The sequence below is a fragment of the Agelaius phoeniceus genome, chromosome 1 (assembly GCF_051311805.1).
Source record: "Agelaius phoeniceus isolate bAgePho1 chromosome 1, bAgePho1.hap1, whole genome shotgun sequence".
NCBI lineage: Eukaryota > Metazoa > Chordata > Aves > Passeriformes > Icteridae > Agelaius > Agelaius phoeniceus.
This window is the reverse complement of record NC_135265.1, coordinates 53,423,687-53,442,344: the sequence shown is the minus strand read 5'-3', so window position 1 is coordinate 53,442,344 and position 18,658 is coordinate 53,423,687. Positions and strand designations below refer to the sequence as shown.

Genomic DNA, 18,658 nt, shown 5'->3' with positions numbered 1-18,658 from the left:
TTGTTCAGATTCTAATTTCTTAATAATGGCCCATCTTTCGTACCTGTGATTTCAAGTTAATTTTGCCTTTTTTAAATTGTCTTTGTCTTGTTCAGCTTTGTTATTGTAATGGTTTTTACAAAACCACCACAGTTATATAGCACTGCTGTTGGTCATCTTTATATTTCACCTCAGATGTGGGTGGCAATGTTTTACTTCTTGGGTATGTGCTAAGAATTAATGTTTTCCAAAATGGTTACAAATTCTCAAATGAAAGTTATTATCATAGACTTTAATCTGCTCTTAATTCCTATTAACTGATGAGACAAAGCAGAAGACTTAATAGTAAGTATTAGCTATGCTGAAAAGCACAGTGGTCAGGTGTCACAGACATGTTTTATGAAAAATCCTTTCCTTAGGATTTTTTTCTTCTGAGAAGCTGAGAGGCCTCAGGAACAAAATGTGAACAATGGTTATCTGCTGCTGTGGAATGCAACAGATGGATCCATGATTGGTCTCATGTCGTTGTTTCTAATTAAGGGCCAGTCAAAGTTCAGCTGTCCAGACTGTCTCCGTCAGTCACAGGATTTTGTTATCATTCCATTCTTCTTCTTGCTTGCTAGCCTTCTGATGAAATCCTTTCTTCTACTCTTTTAGTATAGTTTTAATATAATATATATCATAAAATAGTAAATCAAGCCTTCTGAAACATGGAGTCAGATCCTCATCTCTTCCCTCTTCCTGAGACCCCTGTGAACACCACCACAGTCAAGTTTCTGACTGACATGTCCATTCAGGGAAATTGGCATACTAAGGCAGGCTGATTAGTTTAGAACAAAGAAGAAATTACTCGTGTTGAAGAAGGAATGCAAATATTAGCTGAGAGACAGCTGTTTGTGTGGATAAGCCTTCTTAAGATGTTGAATAAATTTTAAAATATGTACAGGAAAAAAACATTAACTCACTGCTTATCTGAAGTGGTGAATAAAATCCCAAATGGCTCTTTAAGAGCTTGCAATGAATGAGGCAAAATAAGTAGATGGAGCTGGGACAGTGAAGAAACTTGTTTTGTAAAATTCTTATGGTAATTTTTGTAACAATAGAAAAATAGGACATCAGGAAAACATGGTAAATACAGCAGAATTACTGTATCCTCTAATTGTAATTATGGTTTTATTTTTTAAAATATCTGTGAGGCTTGTAAAACAATGTTAGGACGTCAGAGGCTCATCTTATTTCTTGGAGATGGTCGTTTGTGTAACAGTATTTACTACTGTGTCTCAAATACACTGCCAAGTGAAAAGGGAAGATGAAGGAGAGATAATTACAAAGGTGTGGCTATGTGCTTTAAATCTATTGGTGTAGATTACAGTAACCTGAAAGCCAGATCCACTGAGCAGAGATCTTTCTGCCTATTCAGTTGGTCCTTCTCTCAAAGCCTGGGTGAGCTACTGCACAAATACAGGCTGGATGCAAGTTATTTACATTGTGTTTCTTTGTATGGCTATTTAAAATTACTGCTGTAAGTCATGTCACTGTGGACAAGCTGCTTTGGAGTCTAAAGCAAAGCTGAGTTAAATTTGTTTTGGTGGTTGTTTTGGTTGTGCTTTTTTGTTTGTTTTCTTTTCGTTCAGAAAAGAGCATGGGTTTCTGACTGAGGTCTGATGCAGTGACCAAACTGCCTGTGCTCTGTGTTGCTGTCAGAGCTGTAGCCTGCAGGTTTTCAGATGAGAGGGAAATGCTTAGGACACACAAATGAGAAATAAGCTGAACATGTAAGTGGTGAATTTGCTGTGCCAAAGCAGAGCACAATTTTACAAATCTTTGATACATACCTAGATACTGTTAAATGCTTGGGTAGGTGTACAGATAATAAAGTCTCTGAACCACCCACAAACGTAACACAGATTTTAGTGGAATCACATATTCCTAAGCTAAAGGATGTCATATTTCCTGTGGGCAGCTGGAAAGCTAGCACAGTTGGAAGGAAAGCTGGGAGATAGGTACAAGACCTCTTCTTGTGTCCACACATTTGTATCACAAGTATCGGGATACAAGCCATGAACTTACGCCGAGATGGGCAGTTGTGTGCCCAGTCTCTCACTCAGCAATTTTCAACAAATTTCAGCAGCTCTCATGTACCAACATGCCTGTTTTAAAGTACTGTGTAGATTTCTTTACATCAGAGCAGCAGCCAGACAAACAGCCAGACATGAAGAGGGAAAGAGGGAGGTCACAGAATTTGTTAAAGCCACATCTGTAGCCTGCACTGAACCTGTGTGTAACTCTGCAGTGGAGTTTCATATCTTCTACAGCTGATAGATGCCAGCAATTTAGTCCTGATTGGATTTTCAGTAACCAAGGACTTTCCAGCAGCCAGAGTAATACAGAAAAATAATTTCATTTTCTTGAAATATCATTCTTTTGTTTTCTTTGCTTTCCTTTGTCCTGGAAAGAACAGGGGCAGGGAGAAAGATCTGGGGAGAGAAGAGATTATTGTCATTTTGCCATGCATAATCCTTTATAAAAATAGCCAGTACTTAAGATCTCTTCTGAAATAATTCATACCCTCAGATAATCTAAAATCAGCAGACATGACTGGGGAAATGACAATGAGGTGAAATTGCAGGCATTTATAACAGGTGGATTTGTAGGTCATTTTGAATGTTTGTGGATAACCTGCAATAACTTGCAGGTTGTTTCAGTAGAAATACCCTAAGTAGGTGATAGAGAGGAGCAAGTGGTGACTGAAAGTCAGAAGGTTTTTCAGCATCCCAAGAAACACCCATGCCTTCAGGTATCTGCCCTATGCATTTAGTGTGCATGGATGTCCATCTGCACATGCATGCAAGTCCTATTATGATCATGCTATCTTTTCTTTTATCTGTATGTTGAGTATACCTTGCATCACCTGTACTTAACTTCACACAAAACGTGGGTGATCCAAAAATACATTTATAATGTTGCATTGGGAAAAAGTTATGATGGGAGACAGCTAAAAAAAGAAGCATTAAAATGTATATATCAAGAGGCAGACTTTGTGCTTCACAGTTACCTTTTAGGTTTGCATTTCAAGATAACCGTGTTCCCTTAACATAGTTTTGTTGATAAAGTTAAATAATATTGCACACTTTTTAAAATAATTTTTTCCTATAACTATTACTCGGATCTCATTTGTTCTCAAGCTTTCTTACAAGTGGAGAAATTGGTGTAGGTCAGTATGTTTTATATCAGCAGATTTGCATAAGAATATTTCTTTAATAGAATTGTGAACCCTTTGTTAATTTTTAATCCTTGAATCTCTTGAGAAACATTTTCCTTTTCCATTAAATATCTGTCTCTTTTTTCCCTGGCTAGCTGAGGTCTCAGGCAAGTTTGTTTCCATCTGTACTGAAAACACGCAGCAACTCCCCACTCAATGTGTCCCCTTTAAAAGGAGGCTTAAATTCTTACATCTATGAAGTCTGATGGAAAGCAACTAAATTGTTCTTACACTCATCCCTTTTTAACTCATCAAGTCTGATTTTTATTTACACTGGGCAGCTTTTGCCCTTACACCTCACCTGTGTGGTAGGACTTGGTGGTGAACCTAAGTATAAAGCATATTAATTAAATGACATGTTGATACTCTTAGCAAAGGACAACCAGCACCTCTCATAATACCTAACTAACTCTGTGTAACTGTTAAACTTCAGTTCACAAAATGCATAATGGACCGTATCTCAAATACCAACACATTTGTGACTTTTTTTCTGGCAGACTACAACTCTGGACTGTGATTCCAGAGGTGAGATGTTTGAGGGCAGCCTAGAGCTGTTATTGTACACCTGAGTCAGTTATGTGTGAATTTTTAAAATGTAATATCAGAAAAGTCTGCAAGTGACACTGTTGTCAGGGAACCCTGGTTTTTAAAGCAGCCTGTTTATTTCTCTTATTTTTCTGTAAAGGTTCTCATTTACCTCTGTCATAGGCAAGTTTGAAAGCTGCTGCTGTCAGGTTTGAGTTCTAAAAAAGCTGTAGTGATCACTGTGGGAGTATTGGGATTTTTCTGGTGTTTGGCTTGGGTGTTTTGAGATGTATCTGAAAGGGAGGAAGGGAATCTTTTTAGGATGTAAGGATCTGGAATTTTAGAAATTAATTTCTTGCTTTCCTTATTGCATCCTCCACTGCTTTTTCACTTTGTTTTCCACTTTTGTTCTATAGACCCTTGCCTTTTTTCCTCTTTTCTGGTTCCAGTTTTTCCATTTCTAGTAAATTTCTTTCACCTTTATTTTGGCTTCTTCCTTTCAACGTTTTGAAGAGCTTCTGGATTAGGAGAGTAGACTGCCTGAAAAGCATGCTGAGTGCTGACCACAACCAGCCTTTAGGACCTTTGCTGCCTCTCAGACAGGCAGCTGATAGCTGTGTGAGCCTCACAGTGGCGTGGTCAGAGCTGGCAGGAGCACCCAGGCATGTCAGACATCTCCTCCCTGCTGTGGAGGTGACCTGTGGCCATGTCAGGCTTGGCCTGCAGGTCTTCTGTAGTTAATGATTTCCCTGAAATGACAGTGCTCCTGCATTTAATTGACACCACTTTCCTGTCCCACTGTATTTTAGTGACTTTATGTTCAGAAGACTTGCGTCCAGTATGCACCAAGACAAATCCTTCACACGGCTTTTGGTGGTGACCAAATTGCTGTAATGAATTCATCTCTTACTGGAGGTCAGATTTTGTAAAAGCTGCTTCTCCCCAGAAGTCCTTCCTACACCTCAGGTTTGCTTAGTGCCTTGCCACACGCATTTTCAGAATGAGTCTGGCCTCTGTTTTCTTCATTCTTCAGATTGGACTTTACATACAAGGAGTGGCAGAGATAGAGCTGGATTTATTTATTCAGTCCAACGGGAATTCTTATGTGGAATGTTACTGATTCCTTTAACTACCTAATAGGATATTGTAGGGAAGGAGGCAGACTCTAGTCACAACATATGTTGAAATGATAGCAGGTGGTGGACACAAGCTGCAGCAAGAGAGATTCTGATTAGGCTTCAGGAATAACTTCAGTGTCAAGAGAGTAGTCAAAGATTAGAATGGGTTGCTCAGAGAGCTTGGGGGATCTCCATCCTCGGAGATACTCAAAGCTGAACTGGACAGGGCCCAGAGTAGGCTGCTCTAAGTTGGACCTGTTTCGACTGAAGAGTCAGGTGACTTCAGGAGATCTCATCCAACATTGTTTATTGTATGGCAGTTTGATTACAATCAGTATTCCCACAAGCCCACTTCACTGGAAAAGGCTGTTGACTTTTTAATGCCTGCTGTTCCGGAAAGCAGAAACCTAAGAAAAACTAAACATCAAGTGCTGGAGACAGCAGAAGCCAGTTGGAAAACAAAAGCTATTTTAAAATAGAAAAGATTAAAATAAAACAACCACAAAATCAGACAAATAGCAAAACAAGCAAACAAACAAAAAATAAAATCCATGGGTTTGCTAAGGTGAGATAAGCAGTTTCTCCTGAGTCTAATGGATCTGCTAAAAGGAGAAACACTGAGTGTGAATGAGGCTGCATTAACTGATTGTAGATACTGTAAAAGCAGAATTTTTTTTTCTTCTCAGCTTTATTCTTTCTATGGCATCCTGACTTGAAAAATGCTCTGTGTAGTGAAATGTTTTATTAGGAATTCAGCAAGATCGAGGCACATCTGAAGTAGCACAGATATTTCTCTACTTTTAAATTCAGACTATAAATCTACAGTTGCCTCATTTCTGCCCAAAGTGGGACCCAAGGTTGAAAGTAAAGTGTCTGTAACTCACTTCTGGAAATAATGGTATTCATAGTTGAACTGGTATTTGAGGCATTCATTTAGAAGAATGGGCATTGTTCGCTGCCTAGCTGCTTCTTTTATGGTGCAAAGGGTCATTGACTCGATTCCCTTGACCAGAGCTTTGTCAGCATGACTAATGCTCTGAGCCCTTCTTTAAACACGGCTTAGCTGAAAGACACATTCTCTCCCTCACTCTCCCTCGAGTGTCAGCATTACTTATCTGTGCACTCGTCCCACCCAAACCATGTAGTGAAGGCAGCTGCTGATAGTTTCCTGCCTTTCATAGACATCATGGATGTGTCAGTGTTTCCACTATATGTGCCTATGTTTTGCTGACTCCGGTCATTTCATAGGCAGAGAGAAAAGGTGCAATTTTTTAATTCTCCGTACGAAGTGTTTTCATGAAAAGTTTGATTTTGAAGTCTGTGGGGCAAATTTTATGCAAAATTACATGATCCAATCAGTGTCCAATAGGCCTCTTCATCTGTCAATGGCAAACTTCCCGTTATTTCAGTGGCTTGCAGGATATTGCTTAGGTGTTCCAGGGAGGATAATATTTACGAGCAGTTCTTGCTGTCAGAGTACTTAAGCACGTTAATAGTCTATGTATGCACCTGTCAGATTTACAGGGCCAATACTGGTCTGTATTAGGCAGTTGCCTGATGTAAATCTGATCATAACAACAGATTTTCTTAGAGATTTTTTTCTGGATGGTGGTAACACTGGGAAACACAAAGCTGTTTAGCAACCACAAGGAGCCATCTTCCCTGCTAACTAAACTGCAGTTTGTTTTGAACTTTGGGTCTGTAAAATACTGTCATGGTTTGGAACACTTTAATCTTGCTGAGAGACTTCTTAAGGCTTAGGGGGTCATTGCCACCAAATAACCTGCAGTCTTAGAGCCAACGTGGGGGCAGTTGGTGGGATATGCTGCAGAAAACAATCCTCCCCAAAGTTTGATAGGTATAAGTGAAATATCTGCTGCTTAGATGTAGTCCAGCCCTGAACCCAGAAACAGGAACCCAAAGCCTACCACATGCATGTGTGATTGTCTTTCAGCATCTGAAAATCTAAGACTATTTAAATGAAGTTTCAAAGAGTGAAGGAAGATCAGAATCTCTAATCAAAGTCTTTCCTCTGCTGCCAAAGAATAATTGAATTTTATTAGGCAGGGCTGTTGAAACAATTAAAAAGCTCCATTTATTAAATTTTTGGAAGAAAAAGATACTGGACTCTGTGGGAGGTACTGATTTCTTGCCTCAGTCCTTGATTTGTTTTAGTTGGAAGTGTTTGCTCCCAGCATCCTTATTTGAGATTCTGGTTATAATGAAAGAGCATTCTAGGCACATAGGATTGGTTAGGGAATATGAAATAGCTTCATGCCAACATGGAAACCTCCATATACTTGGCATGTATTCTCACTGGATGTCCTCTTGTCATAAGTGTGTTGATAGTTGCCTTCTAGAGGATGCCACTGAGACACTTCACTAAGCAGCAGGGGTTTTTTCAGTATTTTAGTTTGGCTGCCACAGTTTGTAATCTAGTATCTGGTGAAAAAATTCATAACGTTTTCCATGGGGGAGAAAAATTTTTTATTCACTTACTTGCTACCTATTTAAAGGGTTTCTAGGACAAGAGTTTTTGGAATGAAAAAATTCTGTGTCCTGGGAATAAATAAAGTAATCAATAAATACTGCTAGAGGGTGGGGCAAAAGACGTGTTCTGCAGAGAGAGGGTAATTGTCATATGCCCACAAAAAACAGATTCTCTACTGAATTAGGGAATGGCATTGAGAAGGTGGTGCTAGAAATAGATTAGAAACTGTTGTAAAACAGTTGATAATTGTTAAGCATGTACTGTTAGTTTGGTTGTTATATTGTAAAAGGGGTTAAAAGGATAGGTGTAAGAAATAAGGTACTCAACGTACCATAATACACCTAAGTGCGCCACCCCCCATGCAAAACAAGCCAGCCTGGGCAGAACCGTAATGGGCCAATCAAGTGCCTTGAACCTTCATGCAAATGAAGGATCCAAAAAGAAACCAATCCAAAGAGACAAAAAACAGGATAAAAGGGTTGCATCTGACCCACTGAATGTGTGCTGCTCCACCTGGAGCATCGGGGACATCGCTGCTGAAGAAGACCCAGTGCCGGCACTGCAGCATCCTCGACAGGAATGCTCATGCTTAGCCCGCAGGCCCCCATGCTTTAGGCCTTTCTATTATAATAAATGCTGAAATCACTTTAGTACCAGGAGCTTGCTCTCGTTTTTAACAGTGGTCTATTACAAAGCTAGAATGCTGCTGACCATGGCACATGGGGAAGCCTCTGTGTATGTGTGTGGTCACAGTCCTTCAGGGACGGGAGCCGGCAGCAGAGTGCCCAGCAGGAGTGAGCCTGCTGCCGGAGAAGCTGGCAGCTGTTTGGAAGCACCTGATAGAAAAATACCACTGTGCCAGCACAATGGCTTAACAAGCTAACAGGATAAGTGGAATATATTGCATTGAAGAGCTGGATAATTCTGTTAGCAGAGTGGGGGTTGCAGCTGAAGCACTGCCACTAATTAGGAATAGATTTTCCAAGTGGTGCCTGGGATTATAGACAGACATAATTCTGTCAGTGGCAGTCAGGGAGCTCAGATCTGTATTTGTTCCTTTCAGAATTTGCCCCTTGCGTCCCAGAGCACTTCTGCACTGAAGAAGCCAAGTGATGGTGTGAAAGGAGGCACTTAATCTGTGTTTGCTTAGTGAATTTTTTTACAAAACAGTTCATTTTTAAATCAGCACCTGGGAGGAAACAGGAATATTCACTGATTTGCAGATCTACTGAGGGATTCCCTCTCTAAAGAAGATGGTAGAATATGAAGTATGAACTCAGGATGATGTCTGATTTTCTCATACTGTGATAAGATGCTTCACTGCTGAGCTGTAGAAAATGTAAGCTTGTTTTGAAGAGTTGGCCAAATGTTAAGCATTAAGTTAAGTCAAGAGTGCAACAGTAAAAGCCAACAGAAATAGGTTAGGGGAGAAAAAATTTTGAGGACTGTTCTGGATTCCTGTGCCATGTACACTCTGTTCTATTAGAACAATAGCTCCAAGCTGGTTTGAACTGAAATCTCCAAGGCTGTTAACCTTACTTATTTTGCTTTAAATCTGCTGGCAAGTTCAGTGGTCTTGAAAAGCAGAGAACAGAGAACTGGAGCTTGAAGTAAGCATAGTGCAGGCAGTGACTGGACAGCCTGTCTTTTGCACTGCAATACCACATCTTTAGCTCTGACACATCTAGCAATACCTTTTCTGTTTGCTGATGCACGATTTGGGACTAAGTTGAGTCTATTTTTCACTTTTGATTTGAACCAAGCACAGGTTGTAACCTTCCCTTTTCTTAGTGCTCTAATCTACTGCTTTTCATCCTCAGAGCCAGTGTGTACAAACAGAAAGTACTTTGCTGCTTTACATTTGTGGTTTCCAGCCTTCTTTCATTGTAGACTTGATTATAGGTCTGGATAGTACTGCTTGGAAGTGTGAGCTTTTCTGAATACTTTGATATGTCCTTAGATCTACTTTTTAAAAGAAAAGCTCTTGTGGATACATAGTATTACCCCAGCTAGAGCCTTGCCAGTTTACAGTACCTGACTGTTTAATCTGTGTTAGATATTACTGTAGTTACAATCTGGGCTATCATTGTAAAATATTCTAGGTTTTAATTAGCATCTTGTAAAATGGGAACTTGATTATATGGAGCATTAGGTCATGTCCATAATGTTCACCATGATATAAAGTCAATGAAAGCAAACAGGTAGTGCAGCACTGATTTTAATATCTCTCTTTAAAATCTCTTGATTTCTTCGGTTTAAATGAAAGAAATACTGACCTGTGGGAGGTAATTTATATCAGTTAAATGCCACCATTCTTTTGCAGCAGCAGCCACTGATACAGAAGTGCTTTGGTTGTCAGTGAACAGTGAGATTAATTAATCTAGGTGTTTCTTCTACTTTTGGGAAAAGAAAATTCACTTAGCTTTGTTGAATCTCTTCAGGCAAGCGCAGTGGCCAAAAGTATCCTCTTCCTTCTGATGGAAGACAGAAATCCTTTTCCTTCTGGGGAGGAGGAGTGCTACAGAGCACTAAGACATAAGAGTGTTTTCCTGTATTATTGTGGGAAAAGGAGTAAGTGCTTGTATTTGGCAGCTATGCATGTCTAGCTGTGGTAGATGCACATAATACAATCATATTTATCCTGTTTTGTATCAGCAGGACTTAAGGAACAGTTAAGGTTTGCTGCTCAATAGACAAACATGCTAAAAGGAATTTAATGCTGCAGAGGAGGTTTTACCAGCATGCTGCACTATAACTGGTCACGGTGGTGTCCAAAAGCAGGTTTTCTAGTACAGCACCAGGTAAACACAGTTACAACAATTAGTTTCTTCCAGACCTGTATTCACACTGTACCTGTGTCAAAAAGTATTTGCCTCATCATAACCTAGAGCAGCAGGGAGGCTGAATAGTGGCACCTTAGTGGCCCTGTAAGCCACTTTATTTTCACGAGCAAGAGTATTGTCCTTGTTATTCTTCCACATATTTAGGTAGACTAGTGAAGGGAAAGGTATTTTAGGAGATATTTTTTATTACTTGTGAGAGTCTCTGTTTCTGGCTTTTTGCTTAGACAAATTTTTAGTGATGCGCTTGGAATTTTGCCTCAGCAAGAACTGATGGACTCTAATACTTTGGGCTTTCTCAAGATGATTACTTTTTTCATAACACATACCATGGCTAAAGAGAAAAGGAGTCTCAAGGGCACCCTTTGCTAGTGTGAAACCTGCCTGCTTTCTCATTCAGGGTCACATAACTTCCTTCTAGCATTTGCAGGAACTACTCACAAGGAAAAGTGATTCTAGGACAAGACTATTATTTTTAGCTTTCAGTCTTCTCCTTTGGTCTTGTTTTTTCTCTGTACTGAGAAAATTAAAAGCACTACCTGAGCTGGACTGTTTCCTGAGGTGAGCAAGTCCCAACAGGCTTCAGTCTGGCCTCAAGTACCTTCCCATGTTTCACAGCTGGCCATCACAGGTGCTGGTAGTTATCTTTCACTTTGCTTCAGAGGCTGAGAAACTCTCAGACCAGAAGATTTTACAGTGTGTGTTTACTGGAGAATATTTTAAAGGAAGTACTGATGCTTCTCTTAGTGTTTGAATGTATGTGCTGACATCAGTGGCAATGATGCTGACTCCAGCTACATTCAAAGAAATCAAAAGGAGGTTTGAACCCAGTTCAGGAAGCCTTTGGTTTTTGGAGAGAAATTCAGCTAGGCTTGAAGTTGCAGCTCATGTCCCATTTCATGTCTAGATATAGCAGAAGTGTGTAGTAAAAGCATATTAATTCTGTTTTGTATCAGCAGGACCTGTAAAATAATTAGGCTGGGTTGTGAAATGTGCAAAAATGGCATTATAAAATAAAAATATCAAGTTAATTCAGACTGAGCTCTCACTTCAAGGGCATAACAAAGCCCAGAAGTTATTGAGGGAAAATGACATTTGTTCCCTTTCATGTGAAGGACTTCAAGCCCATAGGATGTCAAGTGATGAGATGAATGTTGTCTGTCTGTCAGCTAACTGTGTTTTAAGTGGCAGTTGAGAAGATAGAGGGGTTTTTACCTCCTGATGACTAAACTCAAGGTTTACTTACAGTGATAAAACTCCCAATGTAGTTATATTGCAGCCACTAAAATCAGTCTGGATTTCCTTCACGATAAATAGCAAGCAGGAACAGTATGCACGTCCCTATCTCAGGCCTAAAGATACTATGAAACCCATTTGATATGGCTGCTGATGAGCTCTGGTGACCACTCACCCTCTTTGGCCCTGCTCTGCATCAAGTGCAGCTTTGTCCTCATTGCTGGGGACAGTCTGATACTGCATTGGAAAACAGTGAAACAAAGTGCAGCAAATAGCTCTTCTTATTTTAAGAAAATCAGACTTAATGTTGGGAGATTTGTCTCCCTTACTTCCTTGCTGTTCCTTCTGACTTCTTGAAATGCCAATATTAAAGTATAATGACTTTCTTAGCCTTCCTATTACCCTTCCTATTCTTTGAATGAGGATGTTTACCTGCTCCTGAGCCTGCTCTGGCATGTGCCCTGGCATGCCTAAGGACCCTATCATGGGTGAGAAGGTGCTATGTCTGTGTGAGGACAGTGCAGACCAGTGCCTTCAGACCACTGGAGGATGAGGAGCACAGCTACACAGGAGGCTCAGGTGTATGAAATCTTTAATGCTGCATCACAGATCTCAAACCAAAGGACAAAAGCTTCTCTCCTTCAGCCTTTCTGCCCTGCATTCCCTTTCTCATCTGCCTGGCCAGGAAGAAAATTGGAAAAGCTTCCAGCAGGTGTTTCATTCTGCTAAGCTTAATTGCTAGGCATTCTCAAAACGCCTGGCATGCTGATGTAGTGCTGCATCTTAGAGAGTTATGCAGGGGTCAGCTACTGAGGATGGAACTCGTTTGCACAGCAGGGCTGGCTTTTAGTACCCTGATTGTATGGCTGAATGGTGAGCACTTGACAGGACACTGTGGGGTGCACCTGCTTCACAGAACAGATGGACCCTTCAGGAGCAAATAAATTTATTTCGTTGTTGTTTCACTTATGGGACTGGATGTGTTATTACTCCCCTTGTATAAATGGCAAGCTTTGCTAGTGCAAGTTTGACCATGCTGAGGATGCTTTGCTTTTTATCAGGATTTGTGACAACAGTCTATTATGACTGTCTCAATATAGTTTCACTAATGTAGATTTGGCTCCTGATGGGCCATTTAATAGCAAATATTTTAAAGTTTTGAACAGGTTTGCAGGATCCCATCAGATTCACCCCAGTTTGTTCAAAGTGTAGTCTGCTGAACTATTCATACAGGCATGATGAATGACATACATGGCAAGTCTAAAAAAAACCCCAGAAAAATGTTAAAGGACTAGAAAAAAGCACCTTTTGCAAACATGCACATATCTAGGTTGGTTGGCTCTGTTGCTATCCTGGACAAAATCATGAAAAGACCATAAAAGTAAGCATTAAAGCATAATGTGTAATTATTATCAGGCAGCGACACAGTATGAAAAATACATGTTGACAAGGGAATGTTTTTGTTTCTTGATGAGGCCACAACTTTGGCTGGTAAAAGTTGTTGAGTTCTTGTCATAAAATTCCCATAGTCACATACATTCTGATTTAAATGTGTGTCTGTCCAGAAACCAGTGGTGGCTTCAATAAACATGTTGAAACCGACTTTGCTGAGAAGGCCAATAGTGCAATTGCAACTAGTTAGCTGTGATCCAATAGGGATGTTTCTATTGGAATTCATTCATAGTCCTGCCCTGCTCAGTACCCTTTATCCCGTTTAGACAATCTGGAAGAAACAAAATCTCATGACTAAAAGTCAGGTCCAGCAGAACCCATTATTTTATAAGGATGTCTAAATTCATCCATATATTTTTGATCTAGATCTCATCCATGTGAGGTTGTCTAATCCCTGCTAGCTGGGCTAAGTACTCACTTGCCTAGGTTTTGCACTATCTGGGGGCAGAGAGCAGCTTGTCTTCTAAGTTAAGCTTGACTACACAATATTTAATATACCGAGCAATGAGTCACAGCTGAGTGGGACTTCAGTTGCTGTTTCCCATCAGAAATTGGAACTTCACTGCATAAATGCTGTTTTTCTTTTTTGGCTGAAAGCTGAGTGGCAAGAATGACATGGAGCTGCTGCTTCCCGGGGGCAGAGCAGCACTTGGTTTGACTCCAAAGTCGATGGGAAGCAGTACTCATAGCACCCCCTCCCTGCTGAGCTTGGAGTCTGACATGCTATGGCATCTCCTCTGCCCTGCTCGGGGGCTTCACACAGAAACTGCTGCTGGTGGGCTTCTCCCATGGGTGTTCTTGCTTCCCAGCTCTGATCAAAGCCAGAAGGCAGCTTGGGGCCTAATTTGCACAACAGCAGCTCACCAATAAACTTGCTGAACCAAAGACTGATATTAAAAACTGAACTGTGGAGTACAAAGTGTGATCTGTGGATTTTTAGGGGTTTTTTTCCAGTTCACCCTCAATGCATATTGTTAGCATAATTCACAGTAGTTTTTTTGTGCAGGGTGCTAATAATCTCTCAGAAGTCTTTCTCAAAGGTATGCAATAAACCTTCTGGAGCAAGATTTTCCACATAAGTAATAAGGTATTATAAAGATGGAAGTTGCTTCAAGAGGTGCTAGCCACATCCCCATCCTTATGTGATACTTTTATCTCCTGACTAATAAGTTGTTCCTTTTTGGGTGAAGAACTGCTATATTCAAATTACAGTAGTATTTTTGCATCATTATGTTTTTTTAAGGGAAAGCTTCCAGGCAGGGATGACTTAGGCCATGAATGGTTAAATTATTACCTAGATAAAAACATGGTTTTGATCTCTAGTCATATAATTGATTCTTAGTTGTAAAACTAACTATGAATCTGTAAAAAAGACAGTTACTAAGCAATTCTCTGTTCAATAGTTATTGGAGACTACTCTTTCTCATAATTCTTTATCTCCCAGCAGATTTTTAAAAGCATCACCAATGAAGACTCAGTCCAGGGACAAGGAAGTCGGAGACTGATAAGTTTTTCACTGTCAGGTAAGTCACTGCTGATAAATTTTAAGCCCAAAGAGTTTGAGACTAAAGTTACTAGAACCTTTTATGTACACAAGTGTGTAAGTATATGTATGTATATATTTATGCATGGATTCTTTGTCTGTAATAGAAGTAATGCTGAGACAAAGAATAAAAATCTATGATTATTGCCGCACTCTTTTCCTTCAATGAGAGTTACGTGCTTGTTCTTGTAAGTACTTGTTCAAGTAGAGTTCTGGGGCCATATTAGGTTTTTCTGTTTACAATTAAATATGTAGGTCACAGAAAGCAAGATCAAAGGCGTGTGCTTTATTTACAGAGCAAAATGGATTTGTGGTAGTACTCTGTTCCTTGGAAAGCACGTTCCACGGTCATGGTCTGGACCTGAGGCAGATCCATGTGCTGTGGTGCAGAAGATTCTCTGTATTGCTCAAAAGCAACTCTCAGACTTCTTGAGCCAGAAGACTGCTCTCATTTATCTGCATTTCATGAGGAATGCTTAGCCTCATTACTTGGCATGTCACTACAGGTTTTAAAGGCTTAATATGTTTCCGTGTAACAGCTATGAGCCATTTGATCTAGCTTTAGTAAGAACAACATGTAAATCACGTCTGTAGACAGAAACCAATTTGTCAAAAGAGAGTGGTTATGAACATGACTCTTATTTTGGAGTCTTATGCTTGCTAGTTGGTTTCCATATTTTTTTAGCTCCTGGAAGACCGAGAGAAAGATACCTGACTTGACTTGGAAATTCTTTGAGCAGGTAGTACAAAGGGTTACCCTAGTTCAAAAGTTTTACAGGTGTAGGCCTTTAAGTGTGAAGTCCTACTCTTGGACAAGCATCTCATTATATGATTGGTTTTGGCCATATGATTTATTTCAAGCTTCCCTCTATTAAGGATGCATGTCAGCGCTTTTCCAACTTAGGCAGCCAGTGTGGTTCTTCAGAGGTTGTGTATGATACATAGCAGATCAGACTGACATTGGACAGGGCTTTTTTAACACATGACTTGCATTTGCCAGGTTGCATGCTGGACATCCACCCATCAGCTGATAAAACCACAGGTTTTCTTTATCAACAGAAATAAAGAAGCATTAATATTTTTTAATGTCCATAAATAATCTAAAACAGAAAATGTGGCCCAGAACTAGTTACAGTTTTTTATTCTCTCAGATTCTTTGGCCTAGTAAGCCAAGAGGTGTCAGTAGTAATTTGTAGTTTCAAGAGTAGTAAAATGTGGGGTCAGTGGGCCCTTTTATGAATTAGAGTATCTAATTTACACTTTGAAAGTATATAAAGACCATACCTCATAATGCGTTTGGGATATCTAATTCAGGTGATTCATAAGCAATTAATCTGCGTATATATAGAATCCATGTTAACAACATCATCATAGCCAGCTATATGAAAAGCTTTGATAAAATAATTTGGCAATTATTTTATCAAAAATCTAAGTTATCAAAATAGTTCCATTTCAGTCTTTCTGAAGTTAACAGATTAACACATCACAAGGATTTATTTATTACCTTTTTAGTCAATACCACAGCAACAAAATGTTGTCTGTCTCAAAGCAAAATTATTGCTATTCCTATATCTATTATGCTAGCTAATAAAATGCAGATGAAGGCAGACCTCCTAGAGGCATCAGAAGGAATTGGGATTCCTTTCCATTTGCACCCCTATCTCAGCAGTAACACCTCTATTGTCACGAGTCCTTTTTGCTCATACAGGGTTTTCCTTTTCAATATCTGTATTTTGGTATACTGTCATCTTCAGTTATTAGTTAATACAGTCATTACTTAAAAGTTAGGTTTCCAAATTATGGTTGATTTAGTTGCAGTTAAAAAAAGTGGCTGGAGTGTCATTAATGTGACTGGAGCCCATTGCACCAACGCAGAGGAATCATGCCCTAAGCAGTCTGTAATCTAAAGAATGCAAGAAGATTCTATGCCTTCTGCCATATAATTTTTTAGAAGAAAAAGTTATTAGAGTGGGAGAGGAAAATCTCAAAGTAGGCCAAATCACAAGAAATGCTGAGCAACATGAGTGCATTTCAGCTGCCTTGTATTGCTTTCTCTACCGCTGAGAGAGTCCAGTGAGACCCTGTGTTAAAATGAACTGTGTGGAAACAGGTTTTGTTTTCTAAAAAGCTGTTGACAAAGTGCTTTTTTCTTCCCGTAGTTTATTGAGTATTTGGTTGGACAAAATCCAACTGTTTTACTGGAGGGTATTTTTGAGAAAAGATTTCTGGATTGAAGAAAAATGTCAAACAAAGAAAAAGGTGTAAAATGATCCTTCAAGGCACAAGAATATTTCTAGCTTCTTGAGAATGGAAATAGCAGAGAGTTTACACTATGTCACTAGGAGAGTTGTTTACTTCATGTTTGCTTCCTTGAGACTGGAAGTTATTCCTGTGAAAGGCTGGTTTAGATTAATAGGTTCACTGGCAGCACTGATCTCAAAGAAGATAATTTCCCATGATTAAGCTTCTTAATAATTTTTACGATGACTGTATTATTATAGCTTTCATTATTTAAAGTACCAAGAGAAATATTTTAAGGCTAATTTAGCTAGACTGAAAAAAGCCTTTAAGGAAAACTCTGCAGTCCACTTTGCATTTACTTTTCAAACGTGCCTTTTCCACTGTTCCCAGTGAATGTCACACTTCCAATAAGGTGGCTGAAAAGCGTCAGAGCTCTCTTGCATGAAGTACAGAAGGAAAAAATGTGCTAAGCTTCCTGAGAGGTACCAGCTACTTCACTTGCAGGTTCATGGTTTAACAGCAGTATAATGCATTTGCTGAAAGCCCCTAAAACCAGTCTTGTTGGCTGGTATATTTAGAAAGTGTTATCATGAGGTTTGCATAATATGCCTCCAAGCTCTATGCTGCATCAAATAAATTTTTCCAGGCTTTAATATTTCACATATCTCATGTTTTTGCACACTTTATTTATAAGTGTCCTTGGGGAGCAAATTACCAGAAGATCTGAATATTTCACAAACATTCAGGCATTTATCTCCATCACACATCTCTGAGAATCTTGTTAGTTGTTTTTGTGATTTTCGGACCAGATATTCAAGTAATAACAGTTGGCAGTTTATAGGAGATAGAGCATAAATCACAACTGAAAATAGTATATGGTCTGCTAAGGGTCATTATGGCAGTAGTTGTTAGCATGAAATGCTTGTTCAGAATGCAGGTATTTAATGGCCTTTATTTTCCAACAATTTTTAAATCCTAGTGGCTGACTTTATAACTACTAATCCCACACCTTTTTCTTACTTGTCAGATCTTGTGTCAAGGTGAGGTGGCTTTTTACCACGTCCAGTACACAATGTGCCTATGAGGTATGCCTAGACTAGCAGTTTGAAAGGCCTCAGAAAGCTTTGAACACAACTACTCCATTCTCCTATTTAACACAGGACACCTTTCCCTGTGGTGGTCAGCTTTGTGTGAGTTTGACTCAGAGGTATCTCACAGACAGGTGTGTAGTCAGGATCTGAGGATACCAAGATGGTGATTTGCTCCAGTGGTTGGTTACTTGCAGTGATAAAAGCACCACCTTGCTGTGATAAGGTGTTCAGACTTTTTCTGTGTTTTCATTCTTGATGATTAAAAAGGTAGCCTGTCTCTCAGACATTTTGGAATAATTAATTCCATACTGCTTGTCTTTTATTAATGCACCTAATATGTCTACTGACCTTTATTTAAACAAATGAGAAACCCTTTTGTTTTTCTTTGAAGCATTTATAGCTAGAAAAAAAAATTCTTCTCTTTTTTACTGTCTTTAATGTTTTGCCTGGGAGCCCTGTGACAGAAATATTTTGGTTTATCTGATCCACTTAGTCTTTTTTTTTTTAATCTCAGACCTTAAAATACCTTCTTGTGTAACCACTAGCCCTTTCTTTTTTCCTTCATTTTATTTTAAAATAAAAGCGAAGTCTGTCTGTCTTTATGTCTGTAATTTCTGAGAGCAAAAAGAAGCACCTTATTTAACCTTTTGCATATCATCAGTTGCAGAATCTCATTCAGTAGCTGATCAAGTCAGTCATCTCTTGTACTTCAAGTAGTATCTTTCTCAATTCCCCTGCATTAGTTTGCTGTGTTGGACTTTAATACTTCCTGTCATTGCACATTACTGTTTGATTTCTAGAATAGATTCCTTAATATTTGCTTCTTGGAATCTAATTAATATCAGATGCGATACTTCTGCAAATCCATGCTCACCTTCTT

General features: G+C 39.3%; 1 protein-coding gene across 10 annotated transcripts in view; it reads left to right on the top strand.

Moving 5' to 3' along the window:
- Positions 1-18,658, top strand: part of HECW1 (HECT, C2 and WW domain containing E3 ubiquitin protein ligase 1) — a 252,330-nt gene that overhangs the window by 142,772 nt on the left and 90,900 nt on the right. For 8 of the 10 annotated variants that reach the window (XM_077179006.1, XM_077178988.1, XM_077178966.1 and 5 more), the window contains one exon: positions 14,348-14,426. In XM_077179006.1, coding sequence (XP_077035121.1) covers positions 14,348-14,426 — 79 coding nt within the window. The remainder of the gene's footprint in view (positions 1-14,347; positions 14,427-18,658) is intronic. The other 2 variants (XM_054655134.2, XM_054655124.2) reach the window with 1 other exon arrangement.